At 41.6% G+C, this 25,659-nt stretch overlaps 2 protein-coding genes across 2 annotated transcripts; one reads left to right on the forward strand and one right to left on the reverse strand.

Moving 5' to 3' along the window:
• Positions 1–11,296: 11,296 nt before the first annotated feature.
• LOC133839339 (beta-alanyl-bioamine nonribosomal peptide synthetase ebony) lies at positions 11,297–19,548 on the forward strand. Its single transcript, XM_062270786.1, has 7 exons — positions 11,297–11,630; positions 16,090–17,200; positions 17,256–17,423; positions 17,754–18,525; positions 18,586–18,676; positions 18,738–18,913; positions 18,974–19,548. The coding sequence occupies exons 2-7, from the start codon at positions 16,105–16,107 to the stop codon at positions 19,296–19,298; spliced, it is 2,628 nt and encodes an 875-aa protein (XP_062126770.1). The 5' UTR covers positions 11,297–11,630; positions 16,090–16,104; the 3' UTR covers positions 19,299–19,548.
• Positions 19,330–25,627, reverse strand: LOC133839337 (negative elongation factor A). The gene is made up of 7 exons (XM_062270784.1): positions 25,224–25,627; positions 24,307–24,561; positions 22,728–24,248; positions 21,549–22,670; positions 20,999–21,424; positions 20,766–20,921; positions 19,330–20,698 (listed from the first exon to the last, which is right to left on the reverse strand). The coding sequence occupies exons 1-7, from the start codon at positions 25,431–25,433 to the stop codon at positions 20,567–20,569; spliced, it is 3,822 nt and encodes a 1,273-aa protein (XP_062126768.1). The 5' UTR covers positions 25,434–25,627; the 3' UTR covers positions 19,330–20,566.
• Positions 25,628–25,659: the final 32 nt, after the last annotated feature.

Below are 25,659 nucleotides of genomic sequence, written 5' to 3' on the forward strand. Positions count from 1 at the left end.
CCAAAAAGGAAATGGCATTCGAGCAAAAATATTACAAACCAACGGCCTCTCGGACGTGTGGCGGGGGCGGACGGGGGGCTTGAGTATTTTTTTAAATTAAACGGGCATCTGTTTGCAATTAGAATTGCAAATGTTTGGCAGCCAGCGCGCGGTATGAAGTCCAAAGGGAGAAGGCTGAAGTGCTGGAGAAGGCCGCCTACCAAAAATAACTACATTTAAAACGCGCACTCAGAGGATGGGAGGATGGGGAATGTGAGATTGCGACTGAGATGCGATGAGAGTGATGCTGATGCTGAACAAGAGGCGCTAAGTAGGCGTGGCTGCCTCAGCCGGAAACCGACGCCAAAGTGCGGAACAAGTGGCTGCGCCTCGATTCCAAGGATTGCGTAGGCTGCACATTTTTATATACTCTGTAAAAAGAGTATACAGACCTTTTGGTAATACCTTTTAGTAACAGGGAACTTAGTTTTTAAGCAAAGCTCTCAGTTAATTATAAAATTAACTAAAATTTGTTGAATATTGATATTAACTAACTATTTTCCCATAAAATAAACTATCAATTAATTCATAAAATCGCACTTTGCTTGACATTTTCAACTAAAGTGGTTAGTTTATTATAAAATCAACATTTCAAAAATATACTTTATATCATAGTTTGATACCATATGATTTAAATATTTCAATATAAAAAAGTTTATATTTATTTAATTTCAAAACTAGCAAAAAATTTAATTTGCATAGCATTAAAAATTGACTTTATTTCACAGTTTGTTAGTCAGAAGCCTTTTATTCGGGTATATTAAAAATATGTTATTTATATTAAGTTACCAAAAAGTTTTACTTTGAAATTTTAAATTAACTTTATTTCACCGTGTCTTTACATTAATTATAGAGCTAAGTCTAGCCAACAAACCAATAATTTGTACATACAGAAAACCTTTATTCACTTCTATTTAAAACTAGATACAAGTCACACTTTTCCCCTGCATATTAAATGATATTTTTTTGGTTGTTTGACACTACAAAACATTACATTATTCATATAGTTGAATTGGTCTAATTAAGAAACTGTTTACATATAAGGAAAACTGTGTCTCATTTCTAAAAGTTCTACTCTTTTTTTTACATTTTAATTTTACTTTCTTTCACTGTTTGTCAGTACATTATTTTCATAGTAAATTTAACTAAATAACTAACTATTTATACCCAAAGAAAGCCTTGATAAAAAAGATTTTTTTTTTGTTGTTGTTAGGCACTATATTGTAATATTTACACAAGAAGAAAACTGCTTCTTAATGTGAAACCTTTTACTTTGTTTGCCACTTTAAATTAACTTTATTTCGCTGTTTGACCCCACATTATTTCTAAAGCGAAGTTGTTCTCATTAACTTAATTCTTTCCACATAACAACCAACTATATTCGTTTTTAAAAAATAACAAATATTAAATTTTCAGCCTATTAAATTTAAATTTTTTCACTTTTCGCCAGCACATTATTCACACAGTTAGAGTGTTTAATCTTCTGTTTGCTGTCGTCTGCAGTTTCTGTGTGTTTCTCTTTTATTTTTTACTTGTTGTAAGAAATTCTGATGCGCCCAGAAACAATTTGAACGTAATGACGAAGAAAGTTGTTACTTAGCCTGTGGCTCATTTGTCAGCGATTGCTGAACACACAGAGAGAACCCAGCCGAGCAGAGAGTGTTGTGAAAGGGAAAAGGAATCCTGTAAGGAGGAGAGTGGAAGCATAATCCGAATGGCTCATACAAATAACCATGCATAAATTTTATAAGTATGGCGTGAAAAAGCGGCTGTCTGTTTACTTATAGATATTTGCTTAGTCGAATTTTGCTGTTGAGTTGCTTTTACACTCTCTCTGGCATTCAACAGAAATAGTAGAAAAGGATACATTCGCAGCTGTCCTTAGAGGACTGCGAATTTGACTGAACTGAATCAATATTTCATCGATTTATATTGGTAATTGCCCACTTACAAAGCTCCCAATTTAATTGGATTCTATTTAAAACGAATTAAAGTCCATTTCCACATAAATAATAACTTAAATAGGCCATGTTTGTCCTTGTTTCGCGCGCCATAATGATGGAAATTTCCCTACGAAATTTCTTTGAATTATTTTTGCAAAAGTCTATGAAACTTTCGACACATTTCAATTGATTTTTTTGGCCAGTTCGGATGAGTCCAGAGCTGGCCAATAAACTTAATAGGCTGAATCAATAAATATGCTATAAATAGTGTGCTTAATTATGGTCGTAAAAAGACGCTTCCTCTGCCCCCCTGCTGTCTTGTTTGCTCCTCAGATCAGGTACAATAGGTTCTAATTGCGGCAATTGCCACTGAATGGGAAATTTGTTTCTAATTGTTCAGTTTGACGTAGACGTAGCCAAAAATGAGTTTTGAAGAAATGATTATACATTTTAGTAGTAGCCATATGGCAAGCAAAGCCTTTACAGATTGAGTTTATTAAATGGCAGTCATAATTCAACTAGTTGCCCAAGGAGAAAGGAACGAAGAGCGAGAATCGAGGAGCGTGTGCTTTTATCCTGGACGTCAGGAAGTCACGGCACAATCTTAATAACTCATTTGTTATAGCGCACAACACAACAAGCTGCAGTCGAGTGTGGCCATAAGACCCATCATAAAAGCCACACACACACTCGCCCACACACACACAGACAGACACACACACATATGCTGTGCTGTGCGTAAAAAACAGTCGAAACGGCCTTGCCTGGCAGCAAACATTTGACTTCTAATTAAGAGCCAAAAGGCCAAACAGCATAAGCTCAAGTGGCAAACAGAAAAATACCTTCACACACACAAACACACACAAAGCACGAAGCACGGCGATGATTAAGTGGCCCACGTAGAGAGAACCTTTCAGCAGAGAGATGTTCCCACTGTTGTTGGTCGAGTGGGTGGCGTGGGGAGGCGTGGGGGGTGGCGTTGGGTGGCGTGGACGACCGCCTCCTGACTTGGCCTTCATTTGCTATGCGCGTGCTAATCAAATTGGGTCTAGTCCGTGTCTACGCTTTTGTCTATGCCCCCCACCGGTGTTTGTTGTTGTTGTTGTTGGTGTTGCAAGTTACGCGGTTGTCTTTGGAGTGTGTGTTTGTGCGTGTGAGGTCGCTTTCGGGTTGTTTATCAGTTGTCTGCGCCTAATGTGTAAGTATGCCAAAAGTGATTGCATAATTATGCAAATGCCTCGGCACAATATACCTCTAATGAATTACTCAGACACTCAGCTCTCTCTATCTCTCTCTCTCTCTCTCTCTCTCTCTCTCTCTCTCTCTCTCTTTCTCACTCCTTCCTCAAAAGAACAACGTCTCAGGCATCTGTCGAGTCGAGTGTAAACAATTTTCAACTGCCAAAGCTGCCAAACTGTCGACTGCCAAACTATGTTAAAAGAGCTGGCACCTCCTTCTAAACTTGATTATGTAATAATTTGTTATAGCTCCTGGCACGACAGCCAAAACGGCTTGAGACTATAATTACACGCGACTCGTTGCGGATTGCCTGTTAATCGAATTAGTAGTGAGACCCAAAAACTAAGCCAAACGTGTTGCGAGACAATTAACAGGACCCAACTACGATTAAAGATCAATAATTGGGCACGAATTGGAAATGCAAATGGCTTTCGATGGGTCATCGCTGCTTTCAACAGTTCAGTTCACATACTCATACTCATAAACTATATACGATCATTTTGTTCCATGTTTTTGTTTATTTAGCCAACTATAAAGAACGCATTCGCCAAAGTTCTATCGAAATTTTAGTCATAAAACTGTTTTAGCACGTCGGGCAAAGAAAGAAAGAAAAACTAAAAGTAAGGTAAATAAATATGATATGAATAACATAAATTGTATATTCCAATGATGGGTTATAGTTTTTCTACTATATATTTTTTCTGGGTTAAACAAATGCAATAGGCCCCGCCCCAGGGCGTCTTTTTTTGTGTGTGTTTTTGGGAGGGCTGTAATAAAAAACAAAAACCACGACACGCCTTTTATTTGCATTGCCTTGTGACAGTTTGACTTAATTTTGAAAAGAAATTCACGATGATGAAAATGTTTTCGTTTTTTTTGCGCGTTTTGTGACTCACAATAGCAACGATAACAACAACAACAACAGAAGAAATTTCTTATTCAAGTGGCGTGCAGGCGCGATCAGGCCCAAAAAAGAAATACAACGAAAGCAGATATTCGAAAGGTCTCTTCCACACGCGTGTGGCAAATCAAACGGACAACTCACTAACTGTCTGACTGATCGCTCTCCATTTCATCCTCCTTTCCGCCCCTCCTCCCCTTGGACAACTACATGATTTGTCTGCCTCACATTTTTCCTTTCGTTTGTTGTGTGTCTATGTGTGTGTTCGTTTTTTTTTTCCAGCTCGTAATTAGGCACAACAATATGCGTAAAAAATGAGACGCTGCCAAAACGCAAGCAAAGCAAAAAAGATAAATTCGCAACATGAAAGAGTAGCGCATAAATCAGCATTTAGACTCGTATAAATAAAGTCATTTGATTTGGAACTCTGGCGGCTCTCTATCTCACAAAACGTATCTTTCTGTTTGTCTGAATGTCTTTCATTCTCTGATGAGAATCGCAAAAGGCAAAGCCCAATCAACTTGTGTGTGCTGCATGAGAAAGATGCCCAAAGACCAGTCAAACAGTCAGAGTCACAGCCACAGAGTGAGGCGCCGGTCTGCGTGGCGTATACGCAATAAATTTTCATATTTCATATTCGTACGTTCTGTTTCATATTCGTACGTTTTCGGACTAAAACTGATCCATATGACGTTGCAAAGCAATAACAAAAACAAAAAAACAACAGCACAAAATTATAAACAATAAACTTGCCAAATTTTCGAGGGGGGGTGCCGAGGGGAGGCGTTCATAAAAAGTGTTTGGTATGAGTAGAAATTTTGTTGGATTGTAAACAAAAGAAAAGGCGGTAAAGCTGGCTATAACAGATGTTGCATATATAGGCATTTAAGTACGCTGATGATGTCTTCTTAAACAAATAAAGCGCCGGGTATTTATATTTATAAATAGCACGTGCTTATAAATATTTAGTTGATTGCCACACATATTTCATGCACTCGTACTTAGACTAAGCCAATGTCAAAGTTTGCTTAGCGTCTGTCCATATGTGGCCACAGTTGGCATATGGAAGTCGAACACACACATCTGAAATGAAGTCGAAAAATGTTGTGCGACAGCTTGCCGGAGGCTCAAGTGCGTCACAAGGTCTGATAAGGTAAGCGAGGAGAGGCAGATGAAAAAAAGGCTGCCACAGTTTCTCAAGTGCAACAAATGGCAAGGCAGCAACATCAACTACTTCAGCTTTAAAGTTGAGGGGATGATGACGGAGCGAATCACAATCGCAAACGCAATTGCGATTCGCAATCGCATTCTCATTTAACAGGCAATGGCATTAATTTGTCAATGTTTATATTAACGTCTTGAAATCAATATTATCAACAGAATTAACATTAGGCATTAATAATGATGCTTAAACGCTCTAGACTCGAGACTACGACGTGTTGGCCTGGCCCAGAAGGTGGCAGCTCGCACTTGGCACTTGGAATTGAGAGTACGGGGCGGGGTGGGGGGCTAGAAATGTGATTAAAACACGTATGTATGCAAATGCCGGTGAGCCGTGAGTTTAATGAGTTGTGAATCAACAAAAGTGACAGCGCCAACAAGCGAACAGCCTCTCAGAGGTGTGTTTCAATAATATTCGCTATTATATAGATACATATATTAAATGCTGCGATCGAGAGAATGCTTTTACTTGGGGGAGCATGGTTGACTCATAGATAAAAACAAAATATATTCTCTGCATTTTTATCGCTCACTTCAGTTTTATGTTATGCTGTTAATACTATTAAGCTTTATCAGCTCAAATGCAAACTTTGCTATCATTTAAACAAATATACAACGATTTTAACCGCATTTCAATCACGAATAAAATACCCGAAAAATGGAACTTACCTAGTTTAATATTTGCAGAAACGATCAAAGGGAATTTCCGTTGCGTGTTTAGAATGTGCAATACTCGTATGTGGGGAATTGTCTTTGCGTTGCATTAATTTCAGAGATGTCAAACTTCACGGCAACAACGAAACGAAATACTTTTTTTATGTTTTGAATATAATTAAGAAAACATTAACACGGCGACCACGACAACCACAACAACCACAGTGGGGCAGTGACAACGGCGTTGACATTAATGGCAGCCACAAAGTGCATCGAGAAATAATAATCACACAGACAGACAACACGCACTCACACTCACACTCTCACTCACACACTCACGCACTCCCTGACACACTAGAGCGATAAAGACAAAGCGAAGAAGTGGCCCCAAAATTATGTCGGGGCATGGACAATGCAATGCACCTGTCACTGCCACTGCCACCCCTGTGTTTTGTGTCTGCCGGGATGTCACTCATCCACACTGATGTACCATCAAATTCAAAATGCGACCAAACACCGGCAGAAGTAACGCGCTATTTTTTGTGTTTCTTGTTTTGTGGGCCACGCCAAGTGATCCAGTCAACCGCTCGACGGCAGGTTTTCCAAAAGACTGAAAACACAACATTTTCTAGCAAAACAATTTTCATACACCGACCACAATTTGCCGGCTAGCTTCAGCCAACTGTGCGTTCGGCAATAAAAGCTTTTCGTGGTCAAAAAGCTTTCGCCAGCTAGCAGCACAACAGTGGGGAGCTTTTACGGCCAATGCTTTCGACTACTACTATTGCGAATACTATGCATGTCATTTTATGTTTTGGCGCGCAAAAGCACAGCATGCCATGGGCTTTTGTGAATGGCGGAGCACAACAAAACGTTGCGCTAATTGAGCGTGACAAGTGCTGCAGGGCGAGAGCGAGTGCGAGACGAAGACGGAACGATGCGATGCGATGCGGCGATGGAGCAGAGAGAAAAACGTAACAGTAGCAGCAGCGCTTGAATAAAACGTGCGTAAAAGCTGATTTAGCTCGATTACGGTACAGGGTGACGATGACAATGTGAATGATTGAAAATGCGACTTGCGACTACGACTGCTCTTTTGTGTGCAGGCATTTGACACGCCATCCATCATTATCGAGGATTTGGGTTTTCAATTGCAGTAATCCACCCATCATAGGGGGGAGTCTCAGCTGTATACTTGGTCTTAAATTATGTTTTGAATATATTTTAATGGAAATTGAGTAATAGCAACATCTCGTCACATCGATTCTTCATAGTATTTTCGAACTATTAAGTAAATTATTCAAGATAAATGTTGGAGGAACAAGTATTTCATTATGTATACAGAAAGTCAAACCTAAAATAAATTTTACATTAATAAAATTTATTAACTCATAATTTTTTATACTTTTTGTTATATTATTAATTTTAATAAAATTTCAGGTTTTTATAAGCCTTTTTAAATTTATATGAATGTCAACATAAGTAATTATTAGACTTTTATATTGTTTTTATTTCTTTAAGTTGAAATCCATTTACTCATGAATGTAAACTATTAACGTATACCACATTTATTTCTCTAATCAAACAAATTAATTTAAATTTATAATTTTATTATGTATATATTAAAAGCATTATGTAATACTTTATATTTATACTTTTCATTTTAATTTTAATTAATAAGAGTCAAGTTGAAAGAAACAATTTAAATATTATTTATTACTTAAGCCTACTCAGCATTTAGGCTTCTTTTCATAAGCAAGCTTGATCACTTTACTTTTGTGTTTCTATTTTTAGCTGATATTAATATTTTATTGGCATTTTTGACAATAGAACTTCCACGCGTGGGAAATGTCAGTCGAGGTTATATTTGCCAAATATAGTGCAAAGAAAATCTATCATTTGTTATTGAAAAGATGACAAATGGGCAACACCCAGTTTACGGCATAATAACAGTTATACTTAGAAGAAGATTGCTGCAATTAAAGTGAAAGACCAAGATCATGTTTTTACCTATTAGGTAAAGCAATTGCAATTCAAGTTCATAATGAGGAAGTCTGGCTAGATAAATGATTGAATATGGCAATTGGGTGGAAAGTAGTAGCTACGATTAAGTATCCATTTAGGCGCAGTGCAAATCTTATCTTGTTGTCAAGTTAATGACGGCATAAGTATGTCGTTTTCACTATATTGATTTAGCAAGTGTTAGACTGTGAGATAAACCGTCTAATGTGAGGCGTGGGGCGAATCGGTTGTTTTAATTACTTCATTAACATTTTGTGACAGTTTTGCATAGATTTTTATCGAAAGTTGTTGGAGCTTGTTTTAGCTCGCTGAGTGTTTGCTATTACTATTAAGCAGCTGCAGCTGCGTGCACGTAAGTCAAGCAATTTTAATTAGTTTAACCATTGCACACACATTAATAAAGCAGAGCTCAGTTGGATTCTAATGATTATTTAATTGCAGCTGGATTTAACTTATGGATATGTGTTTGTAGTCGAACATGTTCTAAGCCAGCGCAGCGCAGCGGAGCTCAGGCGAAGGCGTTAAGAACTTCACTTCCGTATGAGAATAAGAATTCTTGCAAGTAATTCCGCACGCGAAGCCAATTTCTGTGGCGGTCATGGCGCCAAAATCGACAAACAATACAAGAATTGCCATAAATATTGATAGCATGGCCAAAAATTGACATATTGTCATTGTCATTGTCATGTTTATCATGACGTATACTTGATATCTGGGAACTAATCAACAATTCGAATTTGGCTCGGATTAAGCCAACGACACAGCAGCACAATAACAACAACGTATTTGTCTAGCTGCTGCAAATATGGAAAACAATTAACACCGTCGAAATGTTTGATTACTTGCAGCCTCAATCAAAAAAACTGTAAATTGTCTTGTCATTGTTTTTGTTTGTCTTTTTTTTTTCTGTTGATACAATGTTATTAAAGTTGTTTGTCATTTCGCTGCGGGAATAACTTGCAAGACTGATAATAAAAACAAGTTGGCCCGCAAGTGCCAAAAGCAAAAAAAAAAATCACAAAACTTGCAACAACAAGATGAAATTCGAATGGCGTTCGAGGAAACATCTCGACGTCATGAATGCGTCACACTTTCTTTGGGGAACTCCACAATGTTTTGACCGCAAAGCTGTTTTAAGTCGCTCGCGAACGTGACTTTGCCACGAGCCACATAAAATCACGATTGTGATCTCGTCCCGACTGTTTTACTGGATTTTGTTACGACATGTAGGAGTTGAAAGTCTGACCGCACCCAGGCGACTCATTTGCATTTGAGATGCTTCAAATGATATTGATAATTAGAATTAAGTTTTCAATTTAATGCCGGATAATTGCTTGACAGCAGGAATTAGAGAGAATCAGAATCGCCAACGATCTGAAATAGTTGAAATGCTTAGAGAGCATTAGTTATATAAGAATTCGATTCACCGACATGTACATACGTATGTAACTTTTAGTTAAGACTTGATAATTATCGACACGTAAGTGTTAAGAAATCTTGCAGTAAAAATGCACATGGCTAGATTAATTAATTAACAATGGCATAAAAATCATTTAAAATGCAAATTATGAATTCGTTTCGACAATCAGAGGAAGCAGTCGTTGCTGGTTTATGGTCAGTAAACAAGAAAATCAACAAACAAAAAAGAAGAACTTCAAAATGGTTAATTGCATTTGCCACAACAAAACGAACATTATTGTATTATTAATAGTTGAATTTTATCATTATTCTGTTGCTGCAATTAACTACTCCACTATAAAAAAAAGAATAATACTAATGTAGATTTTATTTATGCTTCGATGTACATACGAGTGCTTTGATATCCTATTTGACTATGAATGCTAACACACTGTCAATAACTCAATAAGCAAACTTAATGCGGGTCTAGCTGAAATGCAAATCGTGTGATCATTTATTACTTATAGAATGGCAATTATTTAACGGAATCAATCAATATATTTGAATAGTATTTGCATACATTCCAATTCAGATCAAAACATATTAAGCCACATCATATCACATCAGATTAAGTCAGCCCACTTGCATGTAACTTAATAACCAACTGCAATCTTTTGTAGTCTTCACTTTGGTCTCTTGCACACACTCGTACATATACAAATAATAGAAAACTAAACAATATTATTGAATAAAAAAATATGTGTATTAAGCCCATGCATTATTTATGACTGAGCTGTGCGCGAGTTTATTTTTAATGCGCCATACATATGTATATACCATTATTTATGATTGATCTTAAGTATAGAAGCTCGACGGCGACGCGGCTGCAATTTTCACACTATTCCTACTTAAATAATACAATGTTCGTAGCAGTAGTAGTAAAAAACGAACAACATAAGGTCAACTACTGTAGGAATATTATTGAATATGCTATTAAAACATTCACTCGTATATGGACTCGAGATCGAGATCGAGAGTGCTAAAAGTGAATGACAGCTAACAACAATGATTTACAAATTGTTTCGAGAGTGTAATTGAAATTTCCCCCAAGCGATTTGCACGCACAAACAATTCCAGCTAAGAAGGCGCAAATTTTTAGTGTTGCATTCGACACAATCTGACAATCTGATTTATAAACCGCAGTGCTCAAGACCTTTATCGTATGCGTCATTAGATGAGCTACCAAGGGATTTCCACAACGTTTCGCTTCTAACGAGAGCCTAAACTATTTAGTCATACGCTGCACACACTTGCGATCACTTAATCAGTCTGGGTGTGCGTATGTGTGTGTGATCAACCAATTAGCGATTGGCATTGCCAGGAATTCAATTTCATTTCCTACGTCACTGAACTCGAATCGAATCGAATCGTATACGAAACAAGCGCACATAAGTTGACTCGTAAAAGGCAATGCAGCTCGAAAATAGTTAGTATAAACTCGAGTATATTATGCGAAAGGCAACTGCAGGTGCTTTACGTGTAAGAGCAGGAACTGGTTTCTAGTGTCAGCCTCAGCAGCAGCAGCAGCACCAAAGCGAACCAAGAGCAAAGGCGCCGCTGCCGCTGCTGTTGCCGCTGCCGCCGACGTCGAAGCCGTCGTTGCCGATGCTCTTGACGATGTCGATGTCGCTGTCGCTGTTTTGCTGCCGCTGTCGATGCTGAGGCTGAAGCTGAAGCTTAAAACTGACAAGAGAACAACGCTGGCGTCGCGATGCCGCGCTGCCCGCTGCCTGCTGTCCGCTTTCCGCTGCCGCGGCGCTGCGCTGCCGGTGAGCGTCCCCTTCGGTGGGATATAAAAGTTAGTTGCGTGCTGGGGTTCTGATTAGTCTGCGAGCGCCGTTTACGTGTTGATAATACGTTCCAAAATACAAACGAAGAACATTTTTTGGGCTGCCACAAAAGCAAAGTGAATCACAAGTGAAGTGAGCCAAGTGCTGGAAAACCCAAAAAAACACAAAAGAAGCATACTAAGAACATAATCTAAATTCAAGTAACGCATTGCTGAAAGAAAATTTAAAATTTCCTCGAATATCGAAATAAAAAAAGGAATTATTAAATCGGAAACTAAAACGCGTAGTGAATTTTGCACCTAAAACGAAAAACGGATAACGCTTGCAAATTAATTTCATTTCACAACAAATAAATATCTAAAAGTACGTATACGTAATATTTAAGATTTATATTTTTTAATGAATGCTAATCGCTCTATGCTTAGTTAACAATATTTTCTCAACATTAATTGAGATTACACAATTTGTAATGTTGGACATAATACTTCACGACATGCAAATTATATGAATAGTTGGCAAAACTTAATTGATTAAGACGGAACCCCAACTATGATTAAATCAAAATATTTTAGTTCAATGCACTAAAGATAAATGCACATAGAAATCGTGAAAAATGCTTCCCAAGCCAGTTGCGTGATTGCGAGCAATTCATAATAAAATTCATAAGATTCCTATCGGAATGAGCTTAATTCTCAATTCTAGAGATTATCTAATAATCCTAAATTCACTTTCAAATTCAAAAACAAAGCGTTTTCAAGTTATACAGAGTGTCGCTGAAAGTGTGTTGGCGAAGTTAAGGAAGTGCAATGAATGAGAATTCCGTTTAATTAGCTAAAAATACGCGCAATCTGAAAGTCAATTGACAACACTCGATGTTGAGATGTGAGATGTGAGGGGCCTGTCGATAATGGGAGGGGTAATGAATTTATGCCAAATGCAAAAAGCAAACAAAAAATCTCAAGGCGAGGCCGTGTCGTAAAAAAAAACACCAACAAAATAATACAATTGCTTAAGGAAAAATTTAATTAACAAATCGTTAAAAAAGCTGGCAAAGTTTCATTTCAGTTACAAACGAGTGCCAAGTTGTCATAAAAAAAATGCAAATAATACACATACTTCGAACAGTGGTGCAACTTTTGGCCAAAGCAGCGAACTCTTAAGCTCATAAGCATGTTGAGCATGCAAGTGAGTCGTAAACAATCAGCATGATTTATGTTATCCCCTCTGTACAATTGACATTTAATTTGTGTCAAGCGATCACTTGACTAATGAGCGACTAACACTGCGTATACATAATCAGTGCTACTCACTTAGTTTGATGGCTTTTTAATTGCACTCGCATTCGAAATTTCGAATTGAGTCATTTACAATGTTTACCGACTATTACCACTTATTAATTATGACAAATACACATATTTCGCACTTATGCAAAGCGCATAACTAACTAAATATGATATATGGCTTACAAGCGATTTTCAACTAGCGAACGCTTAATGATTCTACTCGCAAGTTGTTGATGATGATGAAGGGTATTTGCACTTGACGTAAGAACTGTTAATTTTCTGCAGAAATCTGTGTTGTTTCTGTGACTGTGTCTGTGTTTGTGTGTGTGATTCTCACAGTGCAACTTGTCATTCAATTGACTCACAATCGGAAATACGAAAAAGCGACAAGCTGGAAAACAAAAATCACAAATATAGTCACAATGTTACCCCGGTTCCAGAACCATATCCAGACCTAGGTCATGCCATGCCGTGCACCCTGCCGGGCCATAAATTGGACACTTTTTACTCAATTAAGCAAATCAACAGCCTCAACAGCAGCAGCAGCATGCAGCAGCATGAGGAACAATAATAATAACAAACATCGCACAGCCAACCAGCGAACGATATGATTATGATTATGATTGGTCTGCTCTGGTCTGGTTTGGTAACTCTCACGAATCTCACGACTCGAAGCGACAATTCGACAGATAGAGAGAGACATAGATAGGCTGACATTCAGAGATTTTAATTGGATCTACACTCTTTGCAATTAACCAGAGAACGGAAACAGATTCCCTTTAGATAGCGCACAAGTGCTGTGCGACTGCGAGTCTACAATATGTAGTCTGGCAGGCTTTGGCAGGCTGGCCAACTGCCTGATTGATTGGATAGCAGTGACCTTAGGCAATGTTGTTGATCTACAAATTGTTGCTTGGTCACTGCAACACTGCTAACCGAAAAGCAGTTAGTAATTATGTAAATTACAAATTACATGGCACGCTGTTAATTATGGAACGATTTTCCTAAAGCCTCAAAACTCACTGAAAACAATCTAACTCAAATGCAACCTTGAGCGGAAAAATAATAAAAAAAAATAAAAAAATCACAAGCCACACTACTCTAAACGATTTTCAATTGAGCTAGCTGCTGCACAACGGAACCGAAAAGAATAAAACCAAAAGAACAGCAACAGCAAAAAAAACACATTAAAGTCACTTAGATTTCACCTCATCAACAGAAGCAGCGATGCGATGCGGTACATTAAATCGATGATGTGAAAAGCCAAAGCCAACTAGGCAACAACTATTGCAAGCTATTGCCTTAAGAATACACATGCTCACAACAATGGACAACGACAGCGACAGAGATGCGGATAGAGCGATACTTACATACTTGTTCAACGGACTTGTTCAACGCTTTGAGTCTTTGAGCATTTCAGCGCATGCGCCCAGCTTGCATTGTATGCAGATGTACAACAACTCACACATAATCACAACATGTGTGTAACACTGTGCAGCATGCCCAGCTAATTGGGCCCACACGGCGCATACGTAATGCGCGCGCTGGGAAATGTTCTGTGCGCATTGAATTGCCTTTACTTTTGCGCCTTTAGCATATTACGTATACGTTGTGTATACAGTCCCATAACCATTTTGTCGACTGCTTAAAAGACAAGCCAAAGCCAAAGCCAAAACCAAAGACAAGCCAAACAACAACGGCTGTCAGAAATGTGTGCCAACTAAGCAAAAAAAAAATTAAATTAAAGAAAAAACAAGAACCAGAAGCCGACGACGTGTATTAAAAGTTATGCCGAATATTCAAAGCCGTTCTCAAAATTGCGCAATTTTCCAGAGGAACTTGTTTGCCACCATTAGAACAAGCAATTGGCCGAGTTTCGTAGAAAACGCGCCCCACCAACAAAGCGCCATTAAAAATCGGAAACAATTTAGTAATTATAAGTATCACCTACACTAACATATGTTCGATTCAAAGAATTAGTTACTAAAGGGAAGAAGAGAGCATCCGTTTGCTGCTTCCTGAATGCGCTTGGGCAATGCCACAAATTGATTCACCTCAATGCACTTTTTTCACGCGTAATGAAAACAGTTTGCAAGACAACAGACCGCAGTCAGAGATTTCAGGGAAAAAAGACTACCGGCTATTAAGGCGAGTGAATTTAATGAGATTTGAGCTGTACAGTAACACAAGTAGTGTTTCAGTGTTTTAAGCGCAATTTAAATTTGAAATGAAGCCAGACTAAGGACAGAGTAATTGCCACTGTGCTCCGCTATACACCACTAAACATATGAGTTTATGTCTTTGATTGGAGCGGCGACTCGTGCGTTGACGTTTGACATTGGAGGCGACAACAACTAAAGACAGACAGAGAGAGAACTAAACACATATTATGACTGAAACACAGATGGAGATGGAGACAGAGAATTGGAATTGAGATTGGAATGAGAGTTGAGTTGAGTTGAGTTTAGTTTGTGGCTCGGAACCAGAAGTTGTCTGCTCAATGACATTCAAGTTGGATTTTATGGCATGAAGCACATTCTTGATGTGACTGTTGCTGCTGCTGCTGCTGCAGTGCCTAAAGAGCTTTAACCAACTAAGTCCGACAGTTAAATGAGGTTTAATATTAACGTTGACGAGGGTCGGGAATCGCTTTAATTTATTTCACAACTCGACTTAATGCAATTAACAAGTTTTCAACAAAATTTGTTGGATTTGCAACAATATAGTTAATCCATTAATCTATTATTAGACATCGCTCCATAAATAAGCCAATCACTATGCCAATAATATTCATATATTTAATTCAAATTTTACGATCGTTTTACGTACGTCTTGCAAAGGTCCATTAAGAAAGATAATGTCGAGTGTGCTCGACTGTGAGATACCGGCTACCCATTTTGAATACGGTATTATTCCTAAAATATATTATTATTATTATTACTGTTCCTATTAATATAAAAATACGAGAATTTACCGAAGGCAATAAATCGAATCTTGATATATTACTATATTTAAAATATTCCATAGAGTACAAAATATACCAGACTGTCAGCAAAACATAACAAATGTTGTCGAAAACATTTATACTTTATCTTTTATAGTCTGTTAGAGCTAGGTGTTCATGCGGATGGATAGACAGACAGAACGATATACAGACTATATCGTCTAGGCTGTTGACTCTGATCAAGAATATATATATTTTATGACTCCTTCTGCCTGTTACATACATTTCCTAATCACACAATGTTATAATACCCTCCTACCCTATGAGTATCACGTATAAAAGCTCAGCAACAACAATAGTCGATAGTTTAGTTGAAGCCCTGCTGAGTTGTGAGCGAATGGAGCTTGGGCACGCATCCATCATTAGCATTGAGTTCGACTTCGAGTACGAGTATTTCCCCTTCATTCAAAGATCGACTCGTATACTCGTATATGCATATAATTAGCACTTTAATGCCATTACCTCAATTGTGTAATTGAATACAAATGATGTTATCTACTGACTAATCAAATTATACCGCATTGTTGTTCCGTAGAAACTCTAACGCAAAATGGGTTCGCTGCCACAGCTGTCGATTGTCAAGGGCCAGCAACAGGACTACGTGCCCCGTGCGCTGCATCGCATCTTCGAGGAGCAGCAGCTGCGACATGCCGACAAGGTGGCACTGATCTCTCAGAACCAGGGACTGGCGCCCAGCCAGAGCAGCTATCGTCAGATGAACGAGCGTGCGAATCGTGCTGCACGTCTCCTCGTGGAGGAAACGCATGGACGCTTCTTGCAACCGAATAGCGATGGTGATTTCATTGTTGCCGTCTGCATGCAACCATCGGAGGCGCTGGTGACCACGCTGCTGGCCATTTGGAAGGCTGGTGGCGCCTATTTGCCCATTGATCCCAGCTTCCCAGCGAATCGCATTCATCACATTCTCCTCGAGGCGCGTCCCACGCTGGTACTGCGCGACGATGACATCGATGGGCAACGCTTCCAGGGCACACCGACGCTCTCGGTGACCGAACTCTATGCCAAGTCGCTGCAGCTGAGCGGCGCTAATCTGTTGTCCGAGGAGATGCTGCGCGGTGGCAACGATCACATTGCCATCGTTCTGTATACGTCGGGCAGCACTGGTGTGCCCAAGGGAGTGCGTCTGCCGCACGAGAACATCCTCAATCGCTTGCAGTGGCAATGGGCCACGTTCCCCTACACTGCGGCCGAGACAGTGGGCGTGTTCAAGACCGCCCTCACCTTTGTGGACTCGATTGCCGAGCTCTGGGGTCCATTGATGTGCGGTCTGGCCATTCTGGTGGTGCCCAAGGCAGTGACCAAGGATCCACAGCGTCTCGTTACCTTGCTGGAGAAGTACAAGATTCGTCGTTTGGTGCTGGTGCCGACTTTGCTCCGTTCCCTGCTCATGTATCTGAAGATGGAGGGCGGCGGTGCGGCCCAGAAGTTGCTTTACAATCTGCAGATCTGGGTCTGCTCAGGTGAGCCTCTGGCCGTGCCGCTTGCCAGTAGCTTCTTCGATTACTTCGATGAGGGCGTGCATCGTCTGTACAATTTCTACGGATCCACCGAGGTGATGGGCGATGTCACCTATTTTACCTGCGAGAGCAAGAAGCAATTAAGCATGTACGACAATGTGCCCATTGGTAAGTCGACTGATCTTTGTATCTTTGAAGGTGTTTATACATATTCTCTGCTTAGGCATTCCTGTGTCCAACACGGTCATCTATCTGCTGGACTCGGATTATCGCCCAGTGAAGAATGGCGAGATTGGCGAGATCTTTGCCTCTGGCTTGAATCTGGCTGCTGGCTATGTGAATGGACGCGATCCGGAGCGTTTCCTGGACAATCCGCTGGCTGTCGAAAAGAGTAAGTGATTTAAAATTTCCTAGAAGTAGAACAAATCGAATTTAAGTTCCGGTTGCAATTTATATTTAAGAGAAAAGAATATTGAAAGTACAAGCATTTAGTTGAAATTTTTATTACATAAAAACTTCCGAATAACTTCTAAATTTTCAATACTAAAAACATCAATTAAAGTGAACTCGCAAATGTTTTCCGCTTCAAATAGAAATTTATTGCAGTAAATTAAGTAGTCATCATTTGAAAGGTACTTTCGATTTGCGGTTGTGTCACAAGTTTTTTATAGAACCCATGTAAAGCCCCCATTTAATTATAATCTATTTCTCCACTTCTTAGAATACGCTCGTCTGTATCGCACTGGCGACTTTGGCTCGCTGAAGAACGGCAACATCATGTATGAGGGTCGCACCGACTCGCAGGTCAAGATTCGCGGTCATCGCGTGGATCTGTCCGAGGTGGAGAAGAACGTCGCAGAGCTGCCGCTGGTCGAGAAGGCCATTGTGCTCTGCTACAATGCCGGCCATGTCGATCAAGCCATTCTGGCCTTTGTTAAGCTGCGCGATGACTCGCCCATGGTGACGGAAATGCAGCTGGAAGGTCGCCTCAAGGACAAGCTGGCCGACTACATGACACCCCAGGTGATTATACTGGAGCATGTGCCACTCTTGGTCAATGGCAAGGTCGATCGTCAAGCGCTGCTCAAGACTTATGAGACAGCCAACAACAACGAAGGCGATTCGAGCATTGTGCTCGACTTTGATTACTCCGAGGTGCCAGAAGAGCTCAAGCTGACGGCACGCGATCTTTTCGAGACGGTCGGAGGTGTCATTGGTCGCTCCACGCGCGCCAGTCTCTCGCCGCACAGCAACTTCTATGAGCTGGGTGGCAATTCGCTGAATTCCATTTTCACCGTCACATTGCTGCGGGAGAAGGGCTATAACATTGGCATTTCCGAGTTCATTGCGGCCAAGAATCTGGGCGAGATAATTGAGAAGATGTCCGCCAATCACGATGCCGTGCAGCTGGAGGAGGAGACGCTTAACGCATGCCCGCATCTCAAAATGGAGGCGGTGGCATTGCGTCTGGAGCATCGTCAGGATGTCATCGAGTAAGTCTATTTTGCAACGGCAACAGCAAACTTTACATTCAACTATTTCCATTCTTGCAGCATTATTGTATCGAGTTTCTACAACAAGGCGGACTTGGAGCAGTGGCTTAAGCCCGGAGTTCTGCGCACGGATTACAGCGACATTCTCAACGTAAGTAATTCCATAAAAATTGGTCAGCCAATATATATAATCCACACTTCTATCTCTGCAGGACATTTGGACCGCTTTGGTGGAGCGTGATCTGAGCTTTGTGATATATGATCGGAATACAGATCGCATCATTGGCACTGCCTTGAACTTTGATGCACGCAATGAGCCCGAGGTGGACATCAAATCCAAGCTGCTGACTGTCTTTGAGTTCCTCGAATTCTGCGAGGGTCCCATACGGTAAAGTGTTATACTGACTAACTTCACAACGTCAACTAATCCTTTGCCCACTCTTTGTAGCGACAACTATTTGCCCAAGGGTCTGAATCAAATACTTCACTCGTTCATGATGGGCACCGCCGAGTCGCTGAATCCGCGCGAAAACATTGCCTGCATGCACTACATGGAGCACGAGGTGCTGCGCGTGGCACGTGAAAAGAATTTCGCCGGCATCTTCACCACCAACACGAGTCCACTGACCCAACAGCTGGCCGATGTCTATCACTACAAGACGCTGCTCAATTACCAAGTCAATGAGTTCGTCAGCGCCGATGGCAGCCGACCCTTTGGTGAGGCGCCCGATGAGCAGCGTGCCATCGTGCACTGGAAGGAGGTGGGCAAATGAGCTGGGAAGGGGACCATTTCGTGTCGCCAGAATCTATAACGAATTTAAGACGCACCTGTGTTGTATGTAACTCGTAGCATAGTATGTAGTTAAACGTACCTTCTAGTATTAGCCTTAGGCATCGTATTCGTATTCGCATACGCAAACGTAAACGTAATTTGTACTCTCGTATATATGTAATTCCATCAATTTATGTTGACTAGTTGTAAGCTTTCGAATGCAATTAAACAAAATAATCAACAATAATTAACGTGACTTTGTCTCGTTTGTCTTTCGATTATTGCATTTGGATAATTGATCCAGCCTTTCTATTGATTGCGTTAGTCAAACGATAGACGACAGGTTTAAACATTAAAGCCATAAATATGGTTGGTTTATTCTAGACTATTACACATTTCTCATGATTACAAGATAGTTTTGCTGCGGTTGCTCTTGCCAATGGTTTTTTTTATACATATACATATATATTCATATTTAATAATTAGTTTTTTTCTTGTGTTCCGTTTTTGTTTATTTTATTTTTTTTTTTTTTGTAATTTATAGTGAGCACTTTTCGTAGCTCGAAATATTTATGCTTCTTGCTAAATTAATTATACACTTTTTTCGCAAACTAATTACATAATGCTAAGTTTATAATATGCATCTGCATACACAAATAATTATATATATATAAATTTATATAACTGTGTGTGTTTTGTATGGTTGTATGTGTGTGAGTGGAGGGTGTTTCTGTGTATGGGTGTGTGTATGATCATGTTGCTGTTCGCCATTCCCAATGTTTGCATGCCTCGATCATTTATTCCTCTTCCACTGCACTCCAGTCAAGCGTGCAGTCAAAGCTGAGTGTAATCATATGTATCATATGCATATATCTCTCTACATACATTTTTGCTTTGTGTATGTGTGATTACTAAACATTTTAAGCAATAGCATATACTATATATTATGTATATATACTAAAAACTGTACAGCTACTAATTTACGTTAATTGTTTTATAGTTCATTATTACTTCCCGCATGCAATTTGCATGTGAAAATCGGATTAGTTGCCTAATTAGCGAAGCTGTTGCCCATGCAGAACGGATGACGATGACGACGACGGCGACGACCACGACGAGTAAAGCCCAGTATCAGAATTTAGAGTCCGAATCAGCATTCAGCCCTTAGATAAAAGCATAGCACATGGAAGCGTATACGCAATGTGTCACAAGTAAACTGCCCACAACAAATGCCTATTACTTGCGCACTATGCGTATAACCCTTGTGGACTATGAGGCCGCGCTCTGATCCATTACACTGTAGTTCTGGAATGTCTTCCATTCGCCGGTGTTGTAATCCAATCGTATGTGCGACTCCACCAGGCACAGTGCCGTATTGCCATCCTCCTGCTGCACTTTTTCCTACAGACATACAAATACAAATGCATTAGAAAATGTTCGTAAATGGTTTTCGAAATTAAAAACTAACCTCTGTTTCACCTAGTTTAATGACCAATACATTTTCTGTATTGGGCCGCGGATTCTCACGCAGACCCGCCATGAAGCCCAAGATGAGCGCCTTATCGGGCCGCGAGACACGATTCGCCTTGCGGAACATCTCGTGCGCTTTGTGTACGTGTTCGTTCTAAATGAAAGTGAGATATAAACAAATTTCAGCAATGCAATGGATTGTAGCCAAATTGGCAGTAGTTTCGTGCTCACCGAAAGTGAAAGTCCTCGCCTCTGCGGCGCTTGCTGTGTTTGTTGGGCTGTCGGCGCAGTTGTTTGCTGTTGTTGCGTCTGCTGCTGGGTGACCTGCACTTGAACTGTGCGGGGAATGGCCGTATTGTTGCCGGGCTGCAACTGGGCGCCGCCTGTCGTGCTCGTTGAGGTGACCAAACGCTGCTGCAAGGCCGGCTTATGCTGTACCAGTATCTGTTGCTGCTGCTGGCGCGGCTGCTGTTGCGGCGCCGACGCGGCTGACTGCGTGATAATCGTACGCTGTGTGCCATGTGTTGGCGCCGCCTGCACCTGCACCAGCTGCGGCTGTTGTCCTGGCCGCTGTATCAACGTCAGGCCCTGCGGCAGCGTGGTCAAACCTCCACTCACATTCGTCATGACCGGCCGTATAATCGTTTGCTGTGCCGACTGAAAAGGCAATTTATATATTAATCAAATTTCAATAAACAAATGTGAATAGATCGAAGCACAACAATCTTTCTATTCTTGCTAAGATTCCCACAACTGTTACTGCTTCGGTTCTGTCACTTACATTGCCAATGACACTCGTTGGCGTCTGCTGTTGCACAATAACATGCTGACCACCTATGGGATTGGTTGGTATTAGCGTGGGCATCATCTGCTTGCCAGACTGTGTCTGCTGCTGCTGCAGTTGTATAGTTTGTGGCTGGGCGCTCGTCGATGCCGTCGTCTTCACCAGGCTGGGCGGACCGGCCGCCGATGTGGTTACGAGCGTGGTGCCAAGTCCCGGCAAAGTGCCCACATTACTCATGGGTATTTGTTGGTACATGTCGCCGCCAATGTTTCGCAGGATGACGCCCTTCTGGGTGAGTATGATCGTTTTGTTTTTACCCGCTGCCGCCGGCACATTCAATGTGCTGCCCGCAATGGTGCCGCCTGGTTGCATCAACACCTGCGACAGCTTTGGCTGTTGCGTGGTCGTTGTGTTGGCCACAATGGTGTGCTGCGGATGCGGCTGCTGTTGCTGCAACTGTGCCTGCAGATGCTGTTGCTGGGCAGCCTGTGAAGCTGGCTGTATGGTGACCGGACGATTTGGCAACTGTACATTCTGTATGTTGAGCGTCTGCTGGCCAGGCTGGCCCACAGCTGCCGTGGTGGCCACAAGCGGGGGCGGGTTATTGGATTGCACCAATGTGGGTGCTGGTTGTTGCTGTCGCAGTGGTGTCATTACCACTCCCGATGCTCCACTTGTCTTTAGCAGTATCTTTGTCGGCGTGCCGCTGCTGCCGGCCGCTGAGGTCTGGTAAAGCGTTGTTGTCTGTGGCGCTGGTCGCGCCTGTGTGAACGAGGTCAATGTGGGTAGCGTAGGTTGCTGTTGCGGCTGTGGCGCTGCCAGAATGTATTGCGTTGTAGTCTGTGGCTGTGACGAGGTTGCAATCAACTGTTGCTGCTGCAGTTGTTGTTGCTGCTGCTGCTGAATTGCTGCTGCTGCTGCGCTGGATGTGCCTGCCTGTTGTTGCTGCTGCTGCTGTTGTTGCTGCTGGGCACGCTTGGCCGGTTGAATGATGGTCTGCGAAATAATGACCGGCCCACTGTTGGCTGCTGTCTTCAGCTGACTCAGCGGCATCGTCTTAATAGCCTGCGAAGGTATGGTTGTGGTAGTTGTTGCACTCGTGGACGCCACAATTGGTTTCTGCAAACAATGTGCTATTAATGACAAGTCTTTGAAGCATATAAATCGTACACTTACCGCACGCTGCGTGCTTGGCGAGGAGGCCAAGATGACGGGCGTCGAACTATTGATTAGTATGGGTTGTTGTTGTTGCTGCTGCTGTGACGTGGCTTGTGTTCCGCTGCTGCCAGCACCACTGCCAGCAGCTGCTGCGGCGGCAGCCTTGGCCTTTGCCGATGTTATCTTCACAGAGATATTATTGGGCAGATTGGCCAACGGACTGGCTGCCTGTCGCAGTTGCTGTGGCGTCAATATCGTAGTGGTGGTGTTGCTGCTGGTACTTGTATTTGGTGTGCTGCTTGAGGCCGATGTTGCTGCTGTTGCTGCCCGCAGTATGGGCTTTATTTCCAGTTTCTCCATTTTTATAGTCGTATTGCCAACGGTAGTTGTCGTTCCTGTTGTGCTGGCAGTGACTGTGCTATTGTTGTTGTTGTTATACGGCCGCTTCTGCTGCTGAGTGCTGCGTATTAGCAGTTGTGAAGCACGCTGCGCCTGCTGTGGCTGCTGCTGAATAATGATTCGCTGCTGTGTTTGAGGAGTTACTGGAGTAGTTGGCGACGTTGTCTGCGCTTGCGTGGCGCGTGTGGGCGTCGTTTGCGACGGAGGATCAATCTTTTCCACCTTGATGTTGGCTGGCACAATAATTTCCTCGCTCTTGATTTCAATCTCCTGTTTAATGCGTTTCGGCGTATTGTGATAGCTATTGTTATTGTTATTATTGTTATTATTTGCCTTGGCCTTAGTTGTCTTTGCTTTCGCTTCCGCTTTGTTGGCCCTTGTGGGCGTTGTGGCAACAACAGTAACCGCTGGCGTTGCTGCTGCTGTGGTTGTCTGTGCAAACTGAAGCGTAGCAGCTGCATATTCAGGTGTTTCAGGCGTCTCTGGTTGCAACGCCTTGGCCACCAGCTCTGGTGTCTTGAAATCTTCATCTGGTTGCTCCTCCAAGCTGCCGGTGCTTTGATTCAACTGTGGCTCCAACTTGATTTCGAAACTATTGTTAGCCGACGTGGGCGTTGTTGGAGTCTCGCCACCAACTGCAGCAGCATTTACAGCAGCGCCGCCCTCAGCAGGCGGACTTTCATCGCTATTGTTATTGGTGGCCGCAGCAGCTGCAGCAGCCGCCGCTGCTGCCTGTTGCTTTTGTTCCTGCTTCTTGGCCTGCTCCTCCAGCTGTTGTTCACGTTTACGCTTTTTAGCCGCGGCATAGCCTAACGGCTGCTCTGTGAATTCGAGTATCTTGATGCCACCATCCTTTCGTCCGGCCGGTGTGCGACTGAGATTTGGACGCTGCGCATTGCCGGGCACACTAGGCGAACGGAAGCCTGTGGTGGGCATGCGCGATGGAATGCCCTTTAGTGGCGTAGTGTCCGTCATCTTACGTGGCATGCCACGCGAACGCAACGGAATAGTTGGTGCCGATGATTTCTTGAGCGACGATTGCGCATCTGCGGATTTGTGCAGCAACTCTGTGCGCAGTTGAGCGCTCTTGGGCTTGCGTTTAAGTGTGAAATGCTTCACTGGTGCCGGCTGTTGTCCAACCTGTTGGATTAGAAATGGAATTAACGATTTGCAATGTTACAAGCATAAGTAAACTTACCACCGAGATCAGTGTGTTTTTGTTTAGATATTGACACTCTAGCGGCAACATGCCCAGGTCAGAGTGTTTGTTGACCAATTTACGTAAATCGTTAACCATGTCGGTGAAGATTGGTCGCGTATCCTCGTAATCGGAGATTTCTGTATTCAGCGAACTGGTCGCCGGAAATGTTTTCATTGTTTCCGCCAGCATGGAGACCCATAACTCGGAATCGAGACCCGCAACTTCGATCACCTCCTCTAGCTCGCTTTTCCACTAAGAATAAGAAATATATTTAAAACCCGATACAATAATAACAAAATTCCACTGCAAACAGGTTTTCCAGTGATGATGCTACTTTAACACCACTCTTATTTAACATGTATAATTAATGTAATGTCTTGAAATTAAATTCGATGGCATCTATCTGTATTCAACAGATTTGTGTTGACCACCCGCTTAACGCCCACAGCACATACACAGAGATACACAGACACACACATGCATTGCCAATACGCAAACACACACTTGTATATCAAAAACACCAACACCAACACTGTATTGAATTGTCACACACGCACGCATACATTTGCACACACACACAAGTCGTTCGCGCAGAAGTGGCGGGAAATATTTCTTATTTCTTCGGGGCCACAAAACAACAACAGTCCGACTTAAGTATGTGTGCGATACAGATAATATAAATATGAGGCAATTTGCAAGCATATTTGCCATTTCATTTAATCACATATATAAACCGATTTCCACGCATCATCATAAATTTAATATACACTTTACTTTACTTCATTCACCAACGCAACGTAAACGCAGCATGTAACTGAGCATGTGTACGTATGCGTGCATGTGTGTATGCGTGTGTACATGCTAGTGTACTTTTTTCATTTCATATTACAACAACGACAACGAGATAGATTTACCTCTTCGACCAGACGGCGCGGTATATGTAGAAAACTGAGTAGCAATTTTAGCTTGACTTGTGTCTGCAGATCGGGAAAACACTCTTTGATGTTGCGCAAAACCTCTTTGTTTAATTGTGAGCATATTGAACCATTTATCCACGAATCATTTGATGTGCCCAGTTTATTATGCAGCCACAGTGATGTGTCGCTGTCCCTTACGTTCGCCATATTTTTAACGTTTACGTCAATTTACACGCGGCGCACATACAACTTAGCACGTCTAACGTTTAAACACTTTATTGCACCGCAATTATCAATTAATATTCGTTTTTATTTTAGTTTTCGACGAAAACACACACAAAAAACCCGTGAAAATTGTAATAGGAAGCTACGACTGAAAAAAGTGTTGCCACATCTCGACTAAAAGTGTGTACTCCGAATGCTGTACACGATA

This window comes from Drosophila sulfurigaster, chromosome 2R (assembly GCF_023558435.1).
Source record: "Drosophila sulfurigaster albostrigata strain 15112-1811.04 chromosome 2R, ASM2355843v2, whole genome shotgun sequence".
In the NCBI taxonomy this organism is placed as follows: Eukaryota; Metazoa; Arthropoda; class Insecta; order Diptera; family Drosophilidae; genus Drosophila; species Drosophila sulfurigaster.

What these genes read in the sequence shown, in the direction of transcription:
- LOC133839339 (XM_062270786.1), top strand. Translation starts at nt 16,105, where the DNA reads ATGGGTTCGCTGCCACAGCTGTCGATTGTCAAGGGCCAGCAACAGGAC. An exon ending in CATCGTCAGGATGTCATCGA is followed by an intron (nt 18,526 to 18,585) that starts GTAAGTCTATTT and finishes CCATTCTTGCAG; the next exon opens with CATTATTGTATCGAGTTTCT. An exon ending in TTCTGCGAGGGTCCCATACG is followed by an intron (nt 18,914 to 18,973) that starts GTAAAGTGTTAT and finishes CACTCTTTGTAG; the next exon opens with CGACAACTATTTGCCCAAGG.
- LOC133839337 (XM_062270784.1), bottom strand. Translation starts at nt 25,433, where the DNA reads ATGGCGAACGTAAGGGACAGCGACACATCACTGTGGCTGCATAATAAA. An exon ending in CGCGCCGTCTGGTCGAAGAG is followed by an intron (nt 24,562 to 25,223) that starts GTAAATCTATCT and finishes TCTTATTCTTAG; the next exon opens with TGGAAAAGCGAGCTAGAGGA. An exon ending in TTAAACTAGGTGAAACAGAG is followed by an intron (nt 20,699 to 20,765) that starts GTTAGTTTTTAA and finishes GTATGTCTGTAG; the next exon opens with GAAAAAGTGCAGCAGGAGGA.